Source organism: Micromys minutus (genome assembly GCF_963924665.1).
Source record: "Micromys minutus genome assembly, chromosome: 31".
NCBI classification, from domain to species: Eukaryota; Metazoa; Chordata; class Mammalia; order Rodentia; family Muridae; genus Micromys; species Micromys minutus.
The window spans coordinates 3,024,348-3,039,723 of NC_137966.1; the positions used below are offsets into that span (position 1 = coordinate 3,024,348).

The following is a 15,376-nucleotide window of genomic DNA, read 5'->3' on the forward strand; positions in this document are numbered from 1 at the left end:
AGGCAGCTAGCTCCTTTGCCCATGGCTGGTAACTTTGAAGGAAAAGAAACAGGAGGCTATTTACTGGATTTTTGAGCCAGAGCTCTGTGGTACCCAGACTTTCAATCGGTTGGCTCCTTTCTATTATTAATCAGCTGGAGCATACAGATCTTATGTGATTCAGGGCCCACATGAAGGGATGCTGTTATCATTAAATTACCTTTACTGATATTAGATCCATACTGAAGTCCTTTGTTAAATACCCTCATCTTATATCATCTATGCCAGCTACTGTTATTTTCTGTTTTGATTATGAGGCAAAGGAGGCTAATTGATGTGAAGTAATTTGTCCAGGATCTCAGATCCCATGCCAGGACCTCAAATTTCCTTACCCATAAACCTGACCTCTTAAATGTTATGGTCGTGGTTCCCAAACGGAGACTAAATTCAGACCACTTACAATGGGCCTGGGAACCTGCGCGTCTAACTAACTCACAGGAGGGCTTGTGCTTGTGGTTCAGGAGCACAGCTCGACAGTAAGAGTATGCCACATGGGCGTCTAACGACTGCTCTTCCTTTCTGGCTGGGATATATGCTTACACTGAAGTTTGGCAAGAACAGGTCTGCTATTCTCTTTTCAGGTGTGTGTGTGTGTATGTTACATGCTGGGTGTCTTCCTCAATGGCTTTCTATCTCATTTTTTTGAGATGGGTTTTGAGCTATTTAACTGAACATAGAGTTCACTTTTTACCTAGGTTGGTTTGAATAAGTTTTAATAAGCCACACAAGTCAGACCATCACTGTTACTGATTGGGGATAGCAGCTTCTCGATACAGAAGTCTACTAAGCTCCTGGTAGGTAGGAGTAGGCTGACTGGCTCCTGGCCTGCAAGGAGGTGTGGCGCCTCTTGTGACTTCACCTTCTTTCCAGCTATGGGTGAACACCTCCACGTGCTTCACCTTGCTTGCACAGATTTTTTTCCTATCACAACTTGCATTCTTGCACCTACTTCTCAGTTGATGGCTGCTGCTGCTGGTTTCCCTGGTTGCCTCCATACTCTTGTCTCAAAGGCCAGTTGAGGTGCTGGGTTCACCAGGAAGTTCCCCAGAGGCCAAGAGGAGGCTGATCCCTTATAATACATCTGTACCTACGGTCCCAACAGTAGTTACTGGTGTCCCACTTGCCCCTTCATTAGTTTGTAAATTCCTGAATTGAGAAGGGGCCACTGCCCTATTAAACTTTATATTCTCACTGTCTAGCTATTGTATCCGCCATCGAATAGATGTTGATGGATGACCTGACCGAATGAACGAAAGGCTATTCTAAAGAAATGCCGACAGTAACCACAGATATAGTTGACATGGTAGGGAGGAAGCAAAGCCCTTCTGCTTGTTGCTGGGAGACATGTACATCATCTTGGGAAAAGTCAACTGACTAAAATCTGTACAAACACTCCAACGTAGCAACTATGTTCTAAAAATTGATATTGCAAAAAGCCTGCCACATACATATAAATTCTCAATGGCTCAACTATCCAATAAGTCCCAACAGTCACTAAGAAAGGAAACTGAGGTTGCTTTCTACTGAATTCATAGTGTGCCAGACATAGGAAGAATTCTGTAGAACTTGTGATTTTTTTTTTTTCTAATAGCAAAGTTGGGGCTAGGGAAATGGCTCAGTGGTTAAAGTGCTTGCTTTGAAGAATGAAGACCAAGTTCAGACTCCTTGCACTTAAGAACTTGGTAGACCACCTGTAATTCCAGCCTTGGCAGACAGGAAATCCCATAGCAAATTGTTTAGCTAAAGTAGTCCTATCAGCAAGCTCAGTGTTTGGTTGACAGACCTTACCAATATGAGTAAGGTAGTAGAGTGGTTAAGGATAATGTGCTGATCTTTGGTCTCCACATGTGCATGAATATATAAGACATGTACATGCATACCCATGTGGACACATACAAGTGCCCACACATTTTTAACATTCAGATACACACAGAGACACACATGAAAGTGGAGAAAGGGCAAAGTTCAAAAGTTCTCTGTTCAAAGCATCACCATCCATTTACATATGTGCGCTCGTGTGTGTGTGTGTGTGTGTGTGTGTGTGTGTGTGTGTGTGTGTGTGCGTGTACTCCATAGAGGCTTCTGTGTAGGAAGGCTCCTTTGGGAAGGCTGTATAGGCTACTGTGAGGATGTGTGTCTCTGGTGGAGGAGGATGGAAGACAGTGCCATGTGGCTTTTGCCCCCCTTCCATTCCTAGCTGTATGTTGGCATTGATAGTATGAAAATAGGATTTTCTGGTTGTTGGAAAAACAAAAGGTGGAATTTTTTTCAAGACAGTGACATGTTTGTCCTGGGGTTGTGACCTTGATAATTTTTAGTTTGGATTAAAAAAAAAAAAAAAAAAAACAGGGAAGCACAAACATTCACCCAGATAACCATAACTGTTAAGTGAAGGTAGGTATAAGGAAAATTCACTGTGGCTACCCAAGAAGGTATTTTCTGATCGTTTTCACCCTTCTATTTGGGTCCCTGGAGACTAAGCACTGTCCTGCCCTGTGTGGTCACATTACTTGCAAAAAGATATGTGTGTCTGCCTGATTTATTCCGGACTCCGATCTAACCTCGCAGAGGCAGCAGGCGGAAACTGGCTGGCCCACCAATCTGCAGGAGTCTTCGAGTGTTTCGCAGAGGAATGGGTAGGAAAGAAGCTGCCCCTAGGAACTTCTTTCAATTGTGTCTAGAGATGTCAGTGTGGGGGACGTGTTCACAGAAGGCAGCAGTGGAAGAGACTGAAGGGTCTCAGTACAGATCCACCCCATGGTTGGGATGATGTTCTTTGGGTTGGCGATTTTGGTGAAATGTTGTACAGGTGGCTCTTGGAATCAAGGACTCTGCTTGAATCCTGGCTGCTTGCAGACCAGGGCAAAAGGCATTTTATTTTCCATCTGCCAGTGCTATTAAACATTGGCTGGGGATGTGCCAGTTTCGTAAGTACATTACCCTCCTTAAAGCCACAGGTTTATAGCAGGCAATTAGGAGATAGTCACTGGTGCTTCCTTGTATTTGGTAACTAAGGAAAAAAAAAAAAAGAAGCAAACCCAGTTTTGGTTGTTGCTACTACTATTGAATCTTGTTTTAGTCTTGGTTTGAATCCAAGGGCCAGAGAAACCAATGGCTGATCTCTTGAGAAGCTTGTATACTTGTAGACAACTCCTGGTAGCTTGGGAGTTTCTGAAGCAAGCTCTGACTTAGTTCCAAAGGGAAGGTAGAGATGGGGTGGTTATGCCAAGCTAAATGCTGAATGGGCAGGTGGAAGAAAGGACCAAGGCAGGTGGGAAGGGTGCAAGCTAGGCAGGTCTGCCACAAATAGATTAAGGCAGAGCTCTGGAGAACTACCTGGGGATGACACCCAAGTCTGCAGTGCCCTCCTTTAGAACCTGACAGCAGCCAGCCCAGAATCAGAGACAGTGGGTCTCTTTAAAAATATCTATTTTTACTCTACGTGTGTAAGAGTTTTGCCTGCATGCATGTATCAGTACCATGTTTGTGTTCTGCTCACAGAGGGCTGCAAGTCATCATATGATGCTGGGAACTGAATGCCAGTCCTCTACAAGGACAGTAAGTAATCTTAACTACAGTCATTACTCCATTACAGTACAAATCTTCTCTTTCAGCCAAGGCTTCAAGTGCTTATCTGAGCAATGCATGTACAGTTTTAGTCGGAGTGTCAGTGGTCTATCTAGAGAGAACCTCAGTCTTTCCTGTCCCTAGAATCACTAGAAATGGAAATTATAATATTCATATCCATAGACAATATGTATCAGAATCTCAGGGGAGTAACATCAATATCTGATGGCAATGTATATTTTTATACATGATGTCAAATAAGAACTTTCTTTTAGAAAGGTCACTTCATATGTATACTAATTGTCTATCTTCTTAGAATAAGATGAAGCAGAATTGCCCATAGTTTAATGAATGGGGTGGCTATTCTTCTAGTTCACTCTAGTTGCTGAGTGTTAAGTAAGCTTATTCACAGTAGAACTGAGATGGGGACACAGGTGGATTTGATTGGTAACTGGACAGGATTTTGAGGTCAGCACAGACATTGTCTTATTTGATTTTGGGAATGTCTTAGTAAGAATTTCATGTATTTTCTAAAGGAGCTAAAAACATTAATGAAAAAAGGACAGTCTCTTCAACAAATGGTGTGTGTTCAACTGGCAGTGAGCACTCAGACGAATGCAAATCTATCCTTTTTTATCTCCTTGTACAAAGCTCAAGTCCAAATGGACTGAAACTAGTAGAGGAGAAAGTGGGGAAGATCTTGGAACACATAGGCACAGGGGAAAACTTCCTGAACAGAACACTAATGGCTTATGCTCAAAGATCAAGAATTGACAAATGGGACCTCATAAAACTGCAAAACTTCTGTAAGGCAAAGGGCACTTCAAAAAAACAAAATGGCAACCACCAGATTGGGAAAAGATCTTTACCAATCCTACATCTGATAGAAGGCTAACATCAAATATATACAAAGAACTAAAGAAGTTAGACGCCAGAGAATCAAATAATCCTTTAAAAAATGGGGTACAGAGCTAAACAAAGAATTCTCAACTGAGGAATATCGAGTGACTGAGAAGCATCTAAGGAAATGCTCAACATCCCTAGTCATTAGGGAAATGCAAATCAAACCAGAGATTTCACTCCATACCAGTCATAATGGCTAAGATCAAAATCTCAGGTGACAGTGGATGGTGCAGGTAGAGGAACACTCCTCCACTGTTGTGGGGTGGTAAACTGGTACAACCACTCTGGAAGTCAGTTTGGTGGTACCTCAGAAAATTGGACATAGTACTACCTGAAGACCCAGCTATACCACTCCTGGACATATACCCAAAAGAAGCTCCAACATCTAACAAGGACACATGTTATGCCTTGTTCAAAGCAGCCTTATTTATAATAGCCAGAAGCTGGAGAAAACCCAGATGTTCTTTAACAGAGGAATGGATACAAAAATTGTGGTACATATACACAATGAAGTACTACTCAGCTATTAAAAACAACGAGTTCATGAAATTCCTAGGCAAATAAATGGATGGAAATTGAAGCTATCATCCTAAGTGAGGTAACCCAATCACAAAAGAACACTCATGGTATGTACTCACTGATAAGGAGATACTAGCCCCCAAAGCTCAGAATACCCAAGAAACAATTCATAGATATTATGAAGCTCAAAGAGAAGGAAGGCCAGAAGGTGGATGTCTCAGTCCTCCTTAGAAGGGAGAACAAAACACTCATGGGAGGAAATAATGGGACAAATAGAGGACCAGGGAGTAGAGAAAAAAATCATCCAAAGACTGCCTCAACTGGGGATCCATCCCATATGCAGCCACTAAACCCAAGCACTATTTCTGATGCCAAGTAGTGCTTACTGGCAAGAACCTGATATGGATGCCTCCTCAGAGGCTCTCCGAGAGTCAGACTGATACAGAGGAGGATGCTTACAGCTATCCATCAAACTGAACAGGAGGATCCCAATGTAGGAGCTAGAGAAAGGACTGAAGGAGCTGAAAGGGTCTTCAACACCATGGGAAGAACAAAAATATCAACTAACCAAATGCACCACAGCTCCCAGGAACTAAATCACCAACGAGTTCACATGGAGAGACCCATGGCCCCAGGTGCATATGCAGCAGAGGATAGCATATTTTGACAACAATGGGAGGAGAGGCCTTTGGTCCAGTGAAGGCTCATTTTCCCAGTGTAGGGGAATGCCAAGGTGCTGAGCTGGGAGAGTGTTGTTGGGAGAGGGAGCACCTTCATGGAGGCAATGGGATGGGGAGTGGGGAATGGGAATGTGGGAAAGGCATAACATTTGAAATGTAAATGCAGAGAATATCCAATAAAAAAAACCCAATTTTATGTATTTTCAGGTGATTAAAAAGCTAATAAAAACAGATTAAGCATATTATGTATTAATAGGCCAACAGCATAGCTATAAACCTACCTTTTCAGACTTATAGTCCATCCCCTTCCTGAAAAATTGCCCAAAGATGTTTTAGTAATACCGGGTTCTTGGCTATACATAAAGAGAACACACCACTGTCTCTACCTATCCATGCCTTAGGTGGTGAGTCACAATTCATTATCCTCCTTGTTTGTCTAGAATGAATGTAGAACTTGCTTCTGATACTGCCAGCCAGTGCCGAACACTGAGTTTATAGTCTATGTTCTAGAGACAGTTTGGGGCTTAGAACATCTCACCCATGGCCATCAGCTAAGGGCCCTCCATTAAATTTATGACTAGATTTTTTTTTTTTTTAAATCACTGCTGCCAGAATGCTTCCAAATCTCCCTCCTTGTGTCCTTGGGGCTCAGGGTATTCATTATTAAATATATAATATGACTGCCGTGCCAGAGACATGTAGACTAGGTCCAATGAGACTTCATTTAAGTAACTGAAAACATATCATATAAAAATGTAGAAGGGCATTTCATTCAGAGGTGTAGAATTAAAGAAGGGGTGCTAGAAACAGAACTGTGGTTCTTAGCTGCTCAGCCATCTCTTCAGGTCCACACTGTGGCATTTTCTAGAACCAGTGAGGCTATATTTCTGTGTGCAGAGGAAGGAATAGAAAAGGAGTCAGAAGGATCCAGCTCTGGCCTCGACCTCCAAGGACTGCTGTGCAATTTGCAGGACTGAATTCAGACTCTTCATTTGCTACTGAATGCCTAGCAAGGACTTTGAAGGGATCAAAAATGAAAAGACAAAAGTCAGAACAGAGTTGAACTTTCACATCGGAACCATGGAACTAATCTAAGGGAAGGAAGCAATTAGACAATTTGGATATAGATATTTACTTCCCAGCTCCTTAAAAGTCCTCTTTGATTCCTGCTAAAATATTTTCTCTCACCTTTCTTCAAGTGCACGAAGCTTAAAAGACCTAAAACTTTCTGTCTTTCTGTTTACGGAAGTACAGACATGACAAATATTTATTCTTTCTTTTAGCTCTATAATTGGAAAAGCCTGCATAATGAGGAGGCTGCGGGCTCTCAGCCGTGGCACTGACAAATGGCAGAGGGAGGGGTTCTGGGAACTGAGGAGTGTACCAGCCTATGTGGGATGGATTCCTTAACTCAAGCTAATACTGCCACCAGGAAACTTTGGATTAGTACAAGAGATGTTTCTAATTCCATTTCCTGAAGAGGAGAAATTAATATTTAAGACAAAAGAACCTGTAAAATTTCAAATGCAGAACATTTGCAATATACCACATTTGGAAATAACAAGTGTATGCTGACAGCACTGTGAACACCACATAGGACTGAGAGGGACAATTCTGAGAGCTCTTCACAGTTTAAATGTTTTCTTTTCAGTTAATTACAGGGTTTCATGTAGTCCTGTCTGGCCTCAAACTCACTAAGTAGCAAGAGCTAAGATAATAGGTGTGCAACATCTCACTTGGTTCATGAGGTACTGGGATGGAACGCAGGTCTCTCTCATGGCTAGGAAAGAACTCTTCCAACTAAGCTATGCTCTTTATCCTGCACTAATCAGGGTTTATAGAGGCTCTGCTATATTCCAGAACCTTCTGTTATTTTCCTGACATAATTTATTTGTGATTCAGTGAATACAAGCAGGTACTTACTATTGAGCTACTGAAGGCCACAGGAGGCTGAGAGGTTTCCCAGCGCCCCACAGATCTTTGTCGGGAGTGACTCTGGATAGGAACCCGGGCACTATGGCATCTCCTCAGAGGCTGGGCACCTCCTTGGCTTCTTAATGTTGCTGGGCCCTGGTCCCATCTAGGTGGGAAGGACAGACATTGGCATTGGGTCCACTCCTCGCCATCCCAGTCCAGCTCCTTTGGCATCTCCAGTCGCTTGGCTGTAAAAAAGGAATCTTGTTACATCCTGGCTGAGTTGTGTTTGGGGGATGCTAGACTCAGGGGTTGGAGTAGAGTACAGAAAAGTTCTATGAAGAACTGTATCTGGGCTGCTAAGACTGCAGAACATTATGTGACCTTGTTCTTCGACTCCAACTCAGGATCATTTTGAAGATTTAGTAACCGACTATGTGACAGCGACTAGCAAACTCAGTGCCTGTAGCAGTAGATGTGATATTATTAGAAAGAAATAAGCTCCCATGTAAACGGTTAATGATCACCATAGCAAAAGGGATAGAGACATCTATAATGTTTTTTACTCTCTCTTTCTTGGGTGTGTGTGCACTTGTTCTATATGTTACCTTCAGACATGTAAAGGAACATTACAGAATGGTTCACATTCTAAACACAAGCACCAACTTGGTAAAATCTAAGCCATCTGTTAAAATGGATGGCACTTTCTAAATATGCCAAATTTGGCCCCATTTCTATACGGTTCCTGTCCTGACATAACAGGCAATGACACAAGAAATTTCTCAACCTGGCTTCCTGACTGATACACGATTGGGATACAGTTCATCTGAGCCCATCCTTGATGTAAACTTACTTTGTTATATGGAAAGCTAAAGCAACTTGCCAAAATGCCACAGGAACCTCTGTGTGTGTGTGTGTGTGTGTGTGTGTGTGTGTGCGCGGGGGGGGGATGGGATCAGAATAGTGTCCTTGTCCTCTGTTCTCTCAAGAGAGAAGGGTGCTTATGGACCCTCATACCATTTTCTTGGTGACAATATTCACTGCCCACAATGCTACAACGCCGGAACACCATCTTGTTTTCTGTCAGGGTCCCTGTCTTGTCGGAGAAGATGTACTGGATCTGGCCCAGGTCCTCTGTAATGTTTAGGGCTCGACATTGAATGGACAAATCGGTTTCTTCATCATATAGGTCGAGGTCGTTGTGAAGCAGGAACACTTGCCCAAGCTTTACCAGCTCAATGGACACGTACAAGGAGATCGGGATCAACACCTGAGGGGAGATTGAGTCACACCAGGTCACAAGCTGCCTTGATCCCTGCTCCAGAGCCTCACTAGAGGGTAGGTAGCAAAGGCATTCAAAAGAAAGATAAGAACTTTTCCTGAGAGGTTATAAGTCAGAGACTTCTAGCCTCCCTCGGAATTCTCAGTGCAAATGGAGAGAAAACATGGCTCTTCAGCACGTGGTGCCTGGGATGAGGCAGGTGCTCAGCACTGGTCCACTACAGTGATGGAGCCTAGTACCTCAGGCACCATCTCTGAGGGACCTCTGAGATCCTCAGATCTCACGGAGAGCCACAGACACTGTTGTGAGGGTTCAGACTTTTGCTGGTTTTGTTCACTAGTCCAGTGCCTGATGGATTAGTTTCTAACTTCTGAGTTTTTGGTTTCTTTTTCCATCTCCAACTCTTAGGACTCTCCATCCCTATTTAATCTTCCTTTGGTCATGGTTTAAGTGTTTTTCCTGTTCTGTGTCTGGAAAAGGGATGCAAACATGTTGCTGTTTCACTCTCTAAACCTTCTTCACCCCGTAAATCTTCCCCTACAGCTATCTGAGGGGTTGCTCTGACATTACCTTCAATGTGAATACTTGATGGTACGTCAGAAGGCGGAAACGATCTTCCCACCTCATCCCTGTTCCTTCTTTCTGAGGCTAGCACCTACTTGTCTGTAAAGTTTTAGAGGTCAGAGAGCTCCTACCTGGAGTAGGATGATCATTGTGAGGAACATATAGAAGCCTCCAAGGGCAAGAGAAAGGAAGTTCCCATCAGCATCTGGCACATCGAAGGGAGGATGCTCTTTAAAGGTACCATTCCAGAGGCTGTGGCCTGAGAAGAAGACAAACTAGGAATGAGACACAATCTCAGCTTGGTCCTTAAGTTTTCAAGTACCCATAGGCTTGTTCCTGGACATGGGTGGGTATTTCAAGAGACCATTTTTCCCCCACAGTCCTTCCATCCATCCCCCTCACTTCTCTGAGCGGGTTGGGGGCCCCTGGGTATCCCTCTACTCTGGTACATCAGGTCTGTGTGTGAGCCTAGGCACATCCTCCTCCACTGAGGCCAGACAAGGCAGTCCAGCTCGAGGAGCATATCCCATGACCTGGCAATAGCTTTTGGGATAGCCTCCGGAAGAGGCCAATCTTGTTCCCCATGACACAGGGCTGTCGCCTCTCCCTCTTTTCCTTTAGTTGACAGTGATCCTTCCTACACCCCATTCTTTACTCTTCATCCCCTTGATGGAACGAGGGCCATAAATTGTTTTTACTGGTGAAGATTAGTATGAAGATTACCTATATTTTGATGAAACCTGTAGTTTTCTTTCAGTCATGATGTAAGAAGTGTGTGGTTGGGCAGTTTTGACACATCTGTCCTCCCGTTCTCCTTCTCCTATCTACCCCACCACCCAAAACTCTTCCCAATCTTCCCTCCTATATCCAATAATTATTAGTTGCTTCATTCCTGGTTTTTGATCTTAATAATTCCCACTAAGCAAAAGACCATGACCTTGATTGTCCACGTGTGCCAGCACATGGAATGCTGTGACAGTCCACAGAACTCACACCATACAGACTTTGAACTCTGTTTCCTTATTTGCTAAAGGGGTGACAACAGCCATTATCACAGGATTGTGTAAGATGAGCTACGCACCTGCTACAGATTTATCTGAACTTGCACGCCCTTGAATGTTAATTAGTAATAGCTATCCTATAGGGTTACAGTGCATCTGGAACAACCCATTCTGTAGTAATCTGTGCTGGCTAGTTTTCTGTCAGCTTTAATACAAGGAAGAGGGAACCTCAACTAAGAAAATTCCCAGACTAGATTGGCCTATGAATAAGTCGGAGGTATATTTTCTTGATTGACAGGTTCCAGCTCACTGAGGTGACACCATCCCTGGGCAGATAGTCCTGGATGGTATAAGAAATGAGGCTGAGCAGGCCTGAGGAGGAAGGCAGTATATAGCACTCCACCTGGCTTCTGCTTCAGCTCCTGCTTCCGGGTTTCAGCCCTGACCTACCCTTAAAGATGGACCGTGGTGTGGAATAAATCCCAACTAAACAAAATGCTCTTGGCTTCAGGGCCTGATCTTCAGAGTAGAGCTCACACGGAGAATATGTCATTCCACTCAAAGTACCCCCCAAAGCGGGGCCCAATTTTTATAGTTACTTGGGAAGATAGGGGAATTACAGATACGCTGTAATTTCATGGTGACAGTGTAGAACACAGGCATGTACGGAGGAGGGGCCACCCCCTTAAATATGTAAAATCTTAAATAATAAGATGAGAGAGCAGAGGAAGTCAGAGTAGCTAGAAAGTGAGATGGCAGGCCTCAGGGGTCTTAGAGCCTGGACAAGTATGTGTGTGTGTGTGTGTGTGTGTGTGTGTGTGTGTGTGTGTGTGTGTGTGTGTGTGTAAGGGCATTATGAGTAAAGCAGGAAAGCATACCTTATATGGAATGATAGGTGCATGGGAGAACTTTCTCCTGTCCATGGGCTGTGCTCTAATGAGGCAGTGAAGAGGCCTGTGTAATAAAAGTTGCTATTTGCAATGAAGAATTTTCCCTCTTTCTCCATTCATATTCTCTATTATTTTGGAGAGCCCGCAAAGCTGATTTTGGGTAACCTGTGCCTCATCTCTGTACAGCCATGTAATAATTAACTTTTAAATTTCTCCTCCTGAAGACATAATGATTTCAAACGACCTTTTAGTTCTAGTGTGTCTGAAAATCTACTCAGTCTGGAGGCACAGTGGCCATACGGGTATGGGTAGAAGCTATGTCCCTGATGGTTTCCTCTGTCTTCTGCTGCTGCCTTTCCGGCTGTGTGCCACCTACTTAGGCACAGCTGTTAGACTCACAAGGGAGGTGCATTAAATAAACACCTTAAGACAAGCTCCGGCTTTAAACTATGGTGGTGGTTATGATTTCAGAATAAGGCTGGCAGCAAACATCATTGCTGCTTTCTTAAGGTCAGGGTCATCGGATGCATCCGAGCTCATAAGTTTTTCCTCTTGATCTTCCCTGATTGGTTGATTGCGGGGGCTCCTTTAGCATTCTGTGAAACAGCCATAGATTTAAGGTGATTGTTAGGAGCTCCACAAAGGACCCTTTCTTGTCTCCACTCCGAGGACTAGCTTAAATGGTTCTAGCTCACTCCCCGATATGCCTTCTGAAGCTCGGTCTTATTCTGATGCACCAGATAGGCAACTGCTGTCTGTCTACAGTCCTTCTCCTTCCTGCGCCACCCATGTGGCTAAGTAGTCTTTCTCTCCCCAGAGTCCCCTCCCTCACTGTGCTCCTGAACTTTGTCTATGGCCTATCCCTGCAGCAAATATCTTCCTCACATAGGAATCAGTTAGAGCAGGTACCCCTACAGGAAATACTTTTCTCAATGGTGTTTCTACAGTGCCATGGGAGGCAAAATAACACACCATTCCTACTAAGATACAGTCTAACCAGTGGGTTGTGGATTTATGATGAGAAAAGGAATCTGTGGATGTGATCTACTCATAAAATTTGAAATGAGGAGTAGCCTAGATTCTCCTGGTGGGTTCAAGGATGTAATTACAAAAGTGCTTATGGAGGGAAATGCTATAGACAGGTCTGGGGTGATGTGAGCAGAGATTGGAAGATGCTACCATTGTAAGGAACAGAGCCATGCAGAAAGCCTCTAGAAACCCACAAAGACAGGACTGGATTCCTCCTGTCTCCTCCAAAGGAATGGGATCTGTAGAAATCATGATCTTAACCCAGTAAAATTGGACTTCTGATGTTTAGGGCAGAATTCTGCAAAGAGAATTTTTGCTGTTTTTGGACCTCTCAGTATGAGTTAATGTCATTGAAACATCAGGAACAAATGCAGTACCCATGGGCCGTTCCCTGAAGTAGGGTAGGCTGAGCTCTTGAGTCTGTTTTTGTTTGATGTCTCCTAGGCAGTTTATGGGCTCTCCAAGGGTCGGTTCTGTGAGTCACTCATCTTACTATCCTTCCATGCTCAGAGAACACTTGGGTTCCGGGCGGTATTTCCAACCCATCAGTGATGGACAGGGTTGCCGATATTTAAAAATACATGGGGATTTTTCATAGTACCCCACTAAAGTAGGGAGTAGGGACTTGATTTTTTTTTTCTTTCAGGAAATTAAAGCTCAGAATTGCAGGCTTGCCCAAAGTAACGGGCTTGTGTGTTTCTTCACAGAGCATCCCATACCTACAGCTCCAATAAGGCACATGAGGAAGAGGAGGCCGATGCAGAAGAAGATGTCTGTGTTGATGCGCCGCTCAATTTTGCTGCGTTTGTAGCGGGGCCCGCTATTGTTCAGCATGGCTTTTGTCTCATGGCCTTTGAAAGAAAAATTGGGAAGATCAGTTTCTTGGCTCCTACAGGTGCTTTTAATAAAAGAGGTTTCATTCCCTATGTTGAACCTATTCTGCTTTAGCGAGACTGCTTAGAACAGGTAGCAAAGGCCTCACATAGTCAGTCAGCAGGACTCTCTAGTCAGTCAGCAGGACTCACACAGTTGCTGAGCACCATCTACATGCCAGGCACTATGGTAGGCAGCACCAACCAGACCTCCTACGCCATGGGATTCACATTGCATCACTCCAGAAAGAACCCCTTAGTTTTTAGGCACTATGCATTTGAGCTGGTAGTATGACAATGCTGTCTAGAGAAAGAAATCCCATCCTAATTTTTATAGAACATGATTTCCTGGCTCTTTTAAGCTCCTGGTAGGGTACAGTGATGACTCACGGTCTGGTAGAGACACAAATAAGATCAGTGTTGCCATTAACAAGTCCCTTGAGATCAACAGTGACAGTAAACAAAGGGCCAAGGCAGACACAAGATGGCAGCTAGAGCTTCTCAGAGAGAGTGACACTTAAGAATGAAAAAAAAAAGTTAGAGGAGAGAGATTCAGATGGAAAGAAGTGTGTGTGCAAGGCTCCTGCAGGAGGGCTGAGCCTGGGCCAGTGGTTTCCCTGTTTGTGTCTCTGCATCTAAGATGCTGATACTTCATGCAGAAGAGTGGCAGAGCCAAACCTGTCACCTGAGTGCTCACCAGCTACATTTCCACATAGCATCTTGCCCAAAGGGGGAAAAAAATGCCAAATTTGGAAGAGTATAGTTTTCCTAGTTACTTCTTTTCTAGCTGGGGAAACCGAGGAACAGCTTAGAAGAAACTTGTCCAGTGGGAAGGATAACTGAACACTGGAATCTCACGGGAAGTCAGGTTTCTATCTTCTACTGACCCCTTATGCCCAGGGAACTTCAGGTGAGGTGCTGAGAAGCCAACACGTGGCCCTCAGACTGTGACTTTTCTTAGGAGCTGCTGGATTTTAATTACCATGTATATACCCAGCACCACTCAGAGTGAAATGATACCACTCATTTTTTTTTTTTTTCCTGTGTAAAATTAAAGAAAACCGGTATGCTGGCTCCAGCAGTGATGGTTCCAATGCTACTGAGTTAGCTGCCTTGAGGATTCAAGGTATCAACAACACTGGGAGTGAATGAACTGATTATTAAATTAGATTAGAGGTGTCCCAGCTGTGGTGGGCTCTGACAGGGACGGGCAGAGGCTGCTGCATTCATTTCCCAATGCCAACCTGAGACCACTGCATTCTTTTGTCAGGAAGTGGGGTCAAAGGCAAGGCAGTTAGGAGAGGGGGTGCTAGAGTTGGGACTTGCTCTGTGTACATCTGACCCTGGCTCACAGGGAGTTCATCTCAAGAGATGTGGGACCTTAGATGAACTTCTTTTCTCATCTGCAAAATGGGAGTGTGTGTGTAATTAACCTACACTAAGAGTCTATTGGCGCCAAGTAAGGATGAAGGTTTAATAAGTGTTTTGGAAAATTCTCTCTCTAGCTCCTTGTGACAAGGTGATTGCCCCATCATGATATGACATAGGTCCTAACCAGAGATGAGCTGACCAACACCTGTGTCAGGTCCTTATACCTCCTCACAATGTGAGCCAAAGTAAATTTCTTCTCTTTAACGTTATCCTGCCTCAGTTACTGTAGTATAGGAACTGCACAGTGATGAAAATGTCTCCACATCCAGAACCAAATGGTGAATAAAGAAAACATTAAAATCATAACTAAAAAAAAAACCCCACCAATAACTGGAGTTCAGCAAGCCTCCCCTGCACTAGGTCCAGCACTAGGTACCTTGCATGGGATGGACATTTGATTCTCAGGAGTCTATAAAGAAGATATAAATGTTCCTCCTCTTATACACATAGGAAAGCTGAGACATGAAGGGAGAAGCTATTCATTTGTGGGGTTATTTTGGAGACCTGCCTGTGCTATGTCCTCATGCCACCACTGGGGTGATGAACTGAGTCCTTCTCCCTATCTGGTGGGACACATGGTACTGACTTGCACCTCATTATGTCTCCTGTGGACTGAGCTCCTGAGCCTCAGCAAGCTTAGCCGAGAAATGGAAAGTTTCATGGTTCTGCCCCTGGGAACTCCTGC

At 43.9% G+C, this 15,376-nt stretch overlaps 1 protein-coding gene across 1 annotated transcript in view; it reads right to left on the minus strand.

The window, feature by feature from the left end:
• The window catches only part of ATP10B (ATPase phospholipid transporting 10B (putative)), a gene marked incomplete at both ends in the record, with an annotated part of 91,217 nt that overhangs the window by 37,330 nt on the left and 38,511 nt on the right, over nucleotides 1-15,376 (minus strand). Inside the window, 4 exons of the mRNA XM_080942274.1 lie at nucleotides 7,632-7,870; nucleotides 8,640-8,892; nucleotides 9,600-9,727; nucleotides 13,108-13,239. Of these exons, the coding sequence (XP_080798400.1) occupies nucleotides 7,632-7,870; nucleotides 8,640-8,892; nucleotides 9,600-9,727; nucleotides 13,108-13,239 (752 nt within the window). The remainder of the gene's footprint in view (nucleotides 1-7,631; nucleotides 7,871-8,639; nucleotides 8,893-9,599; nucleotides 9,728-13,107; nucleotides 13,240-15,376) is intronic.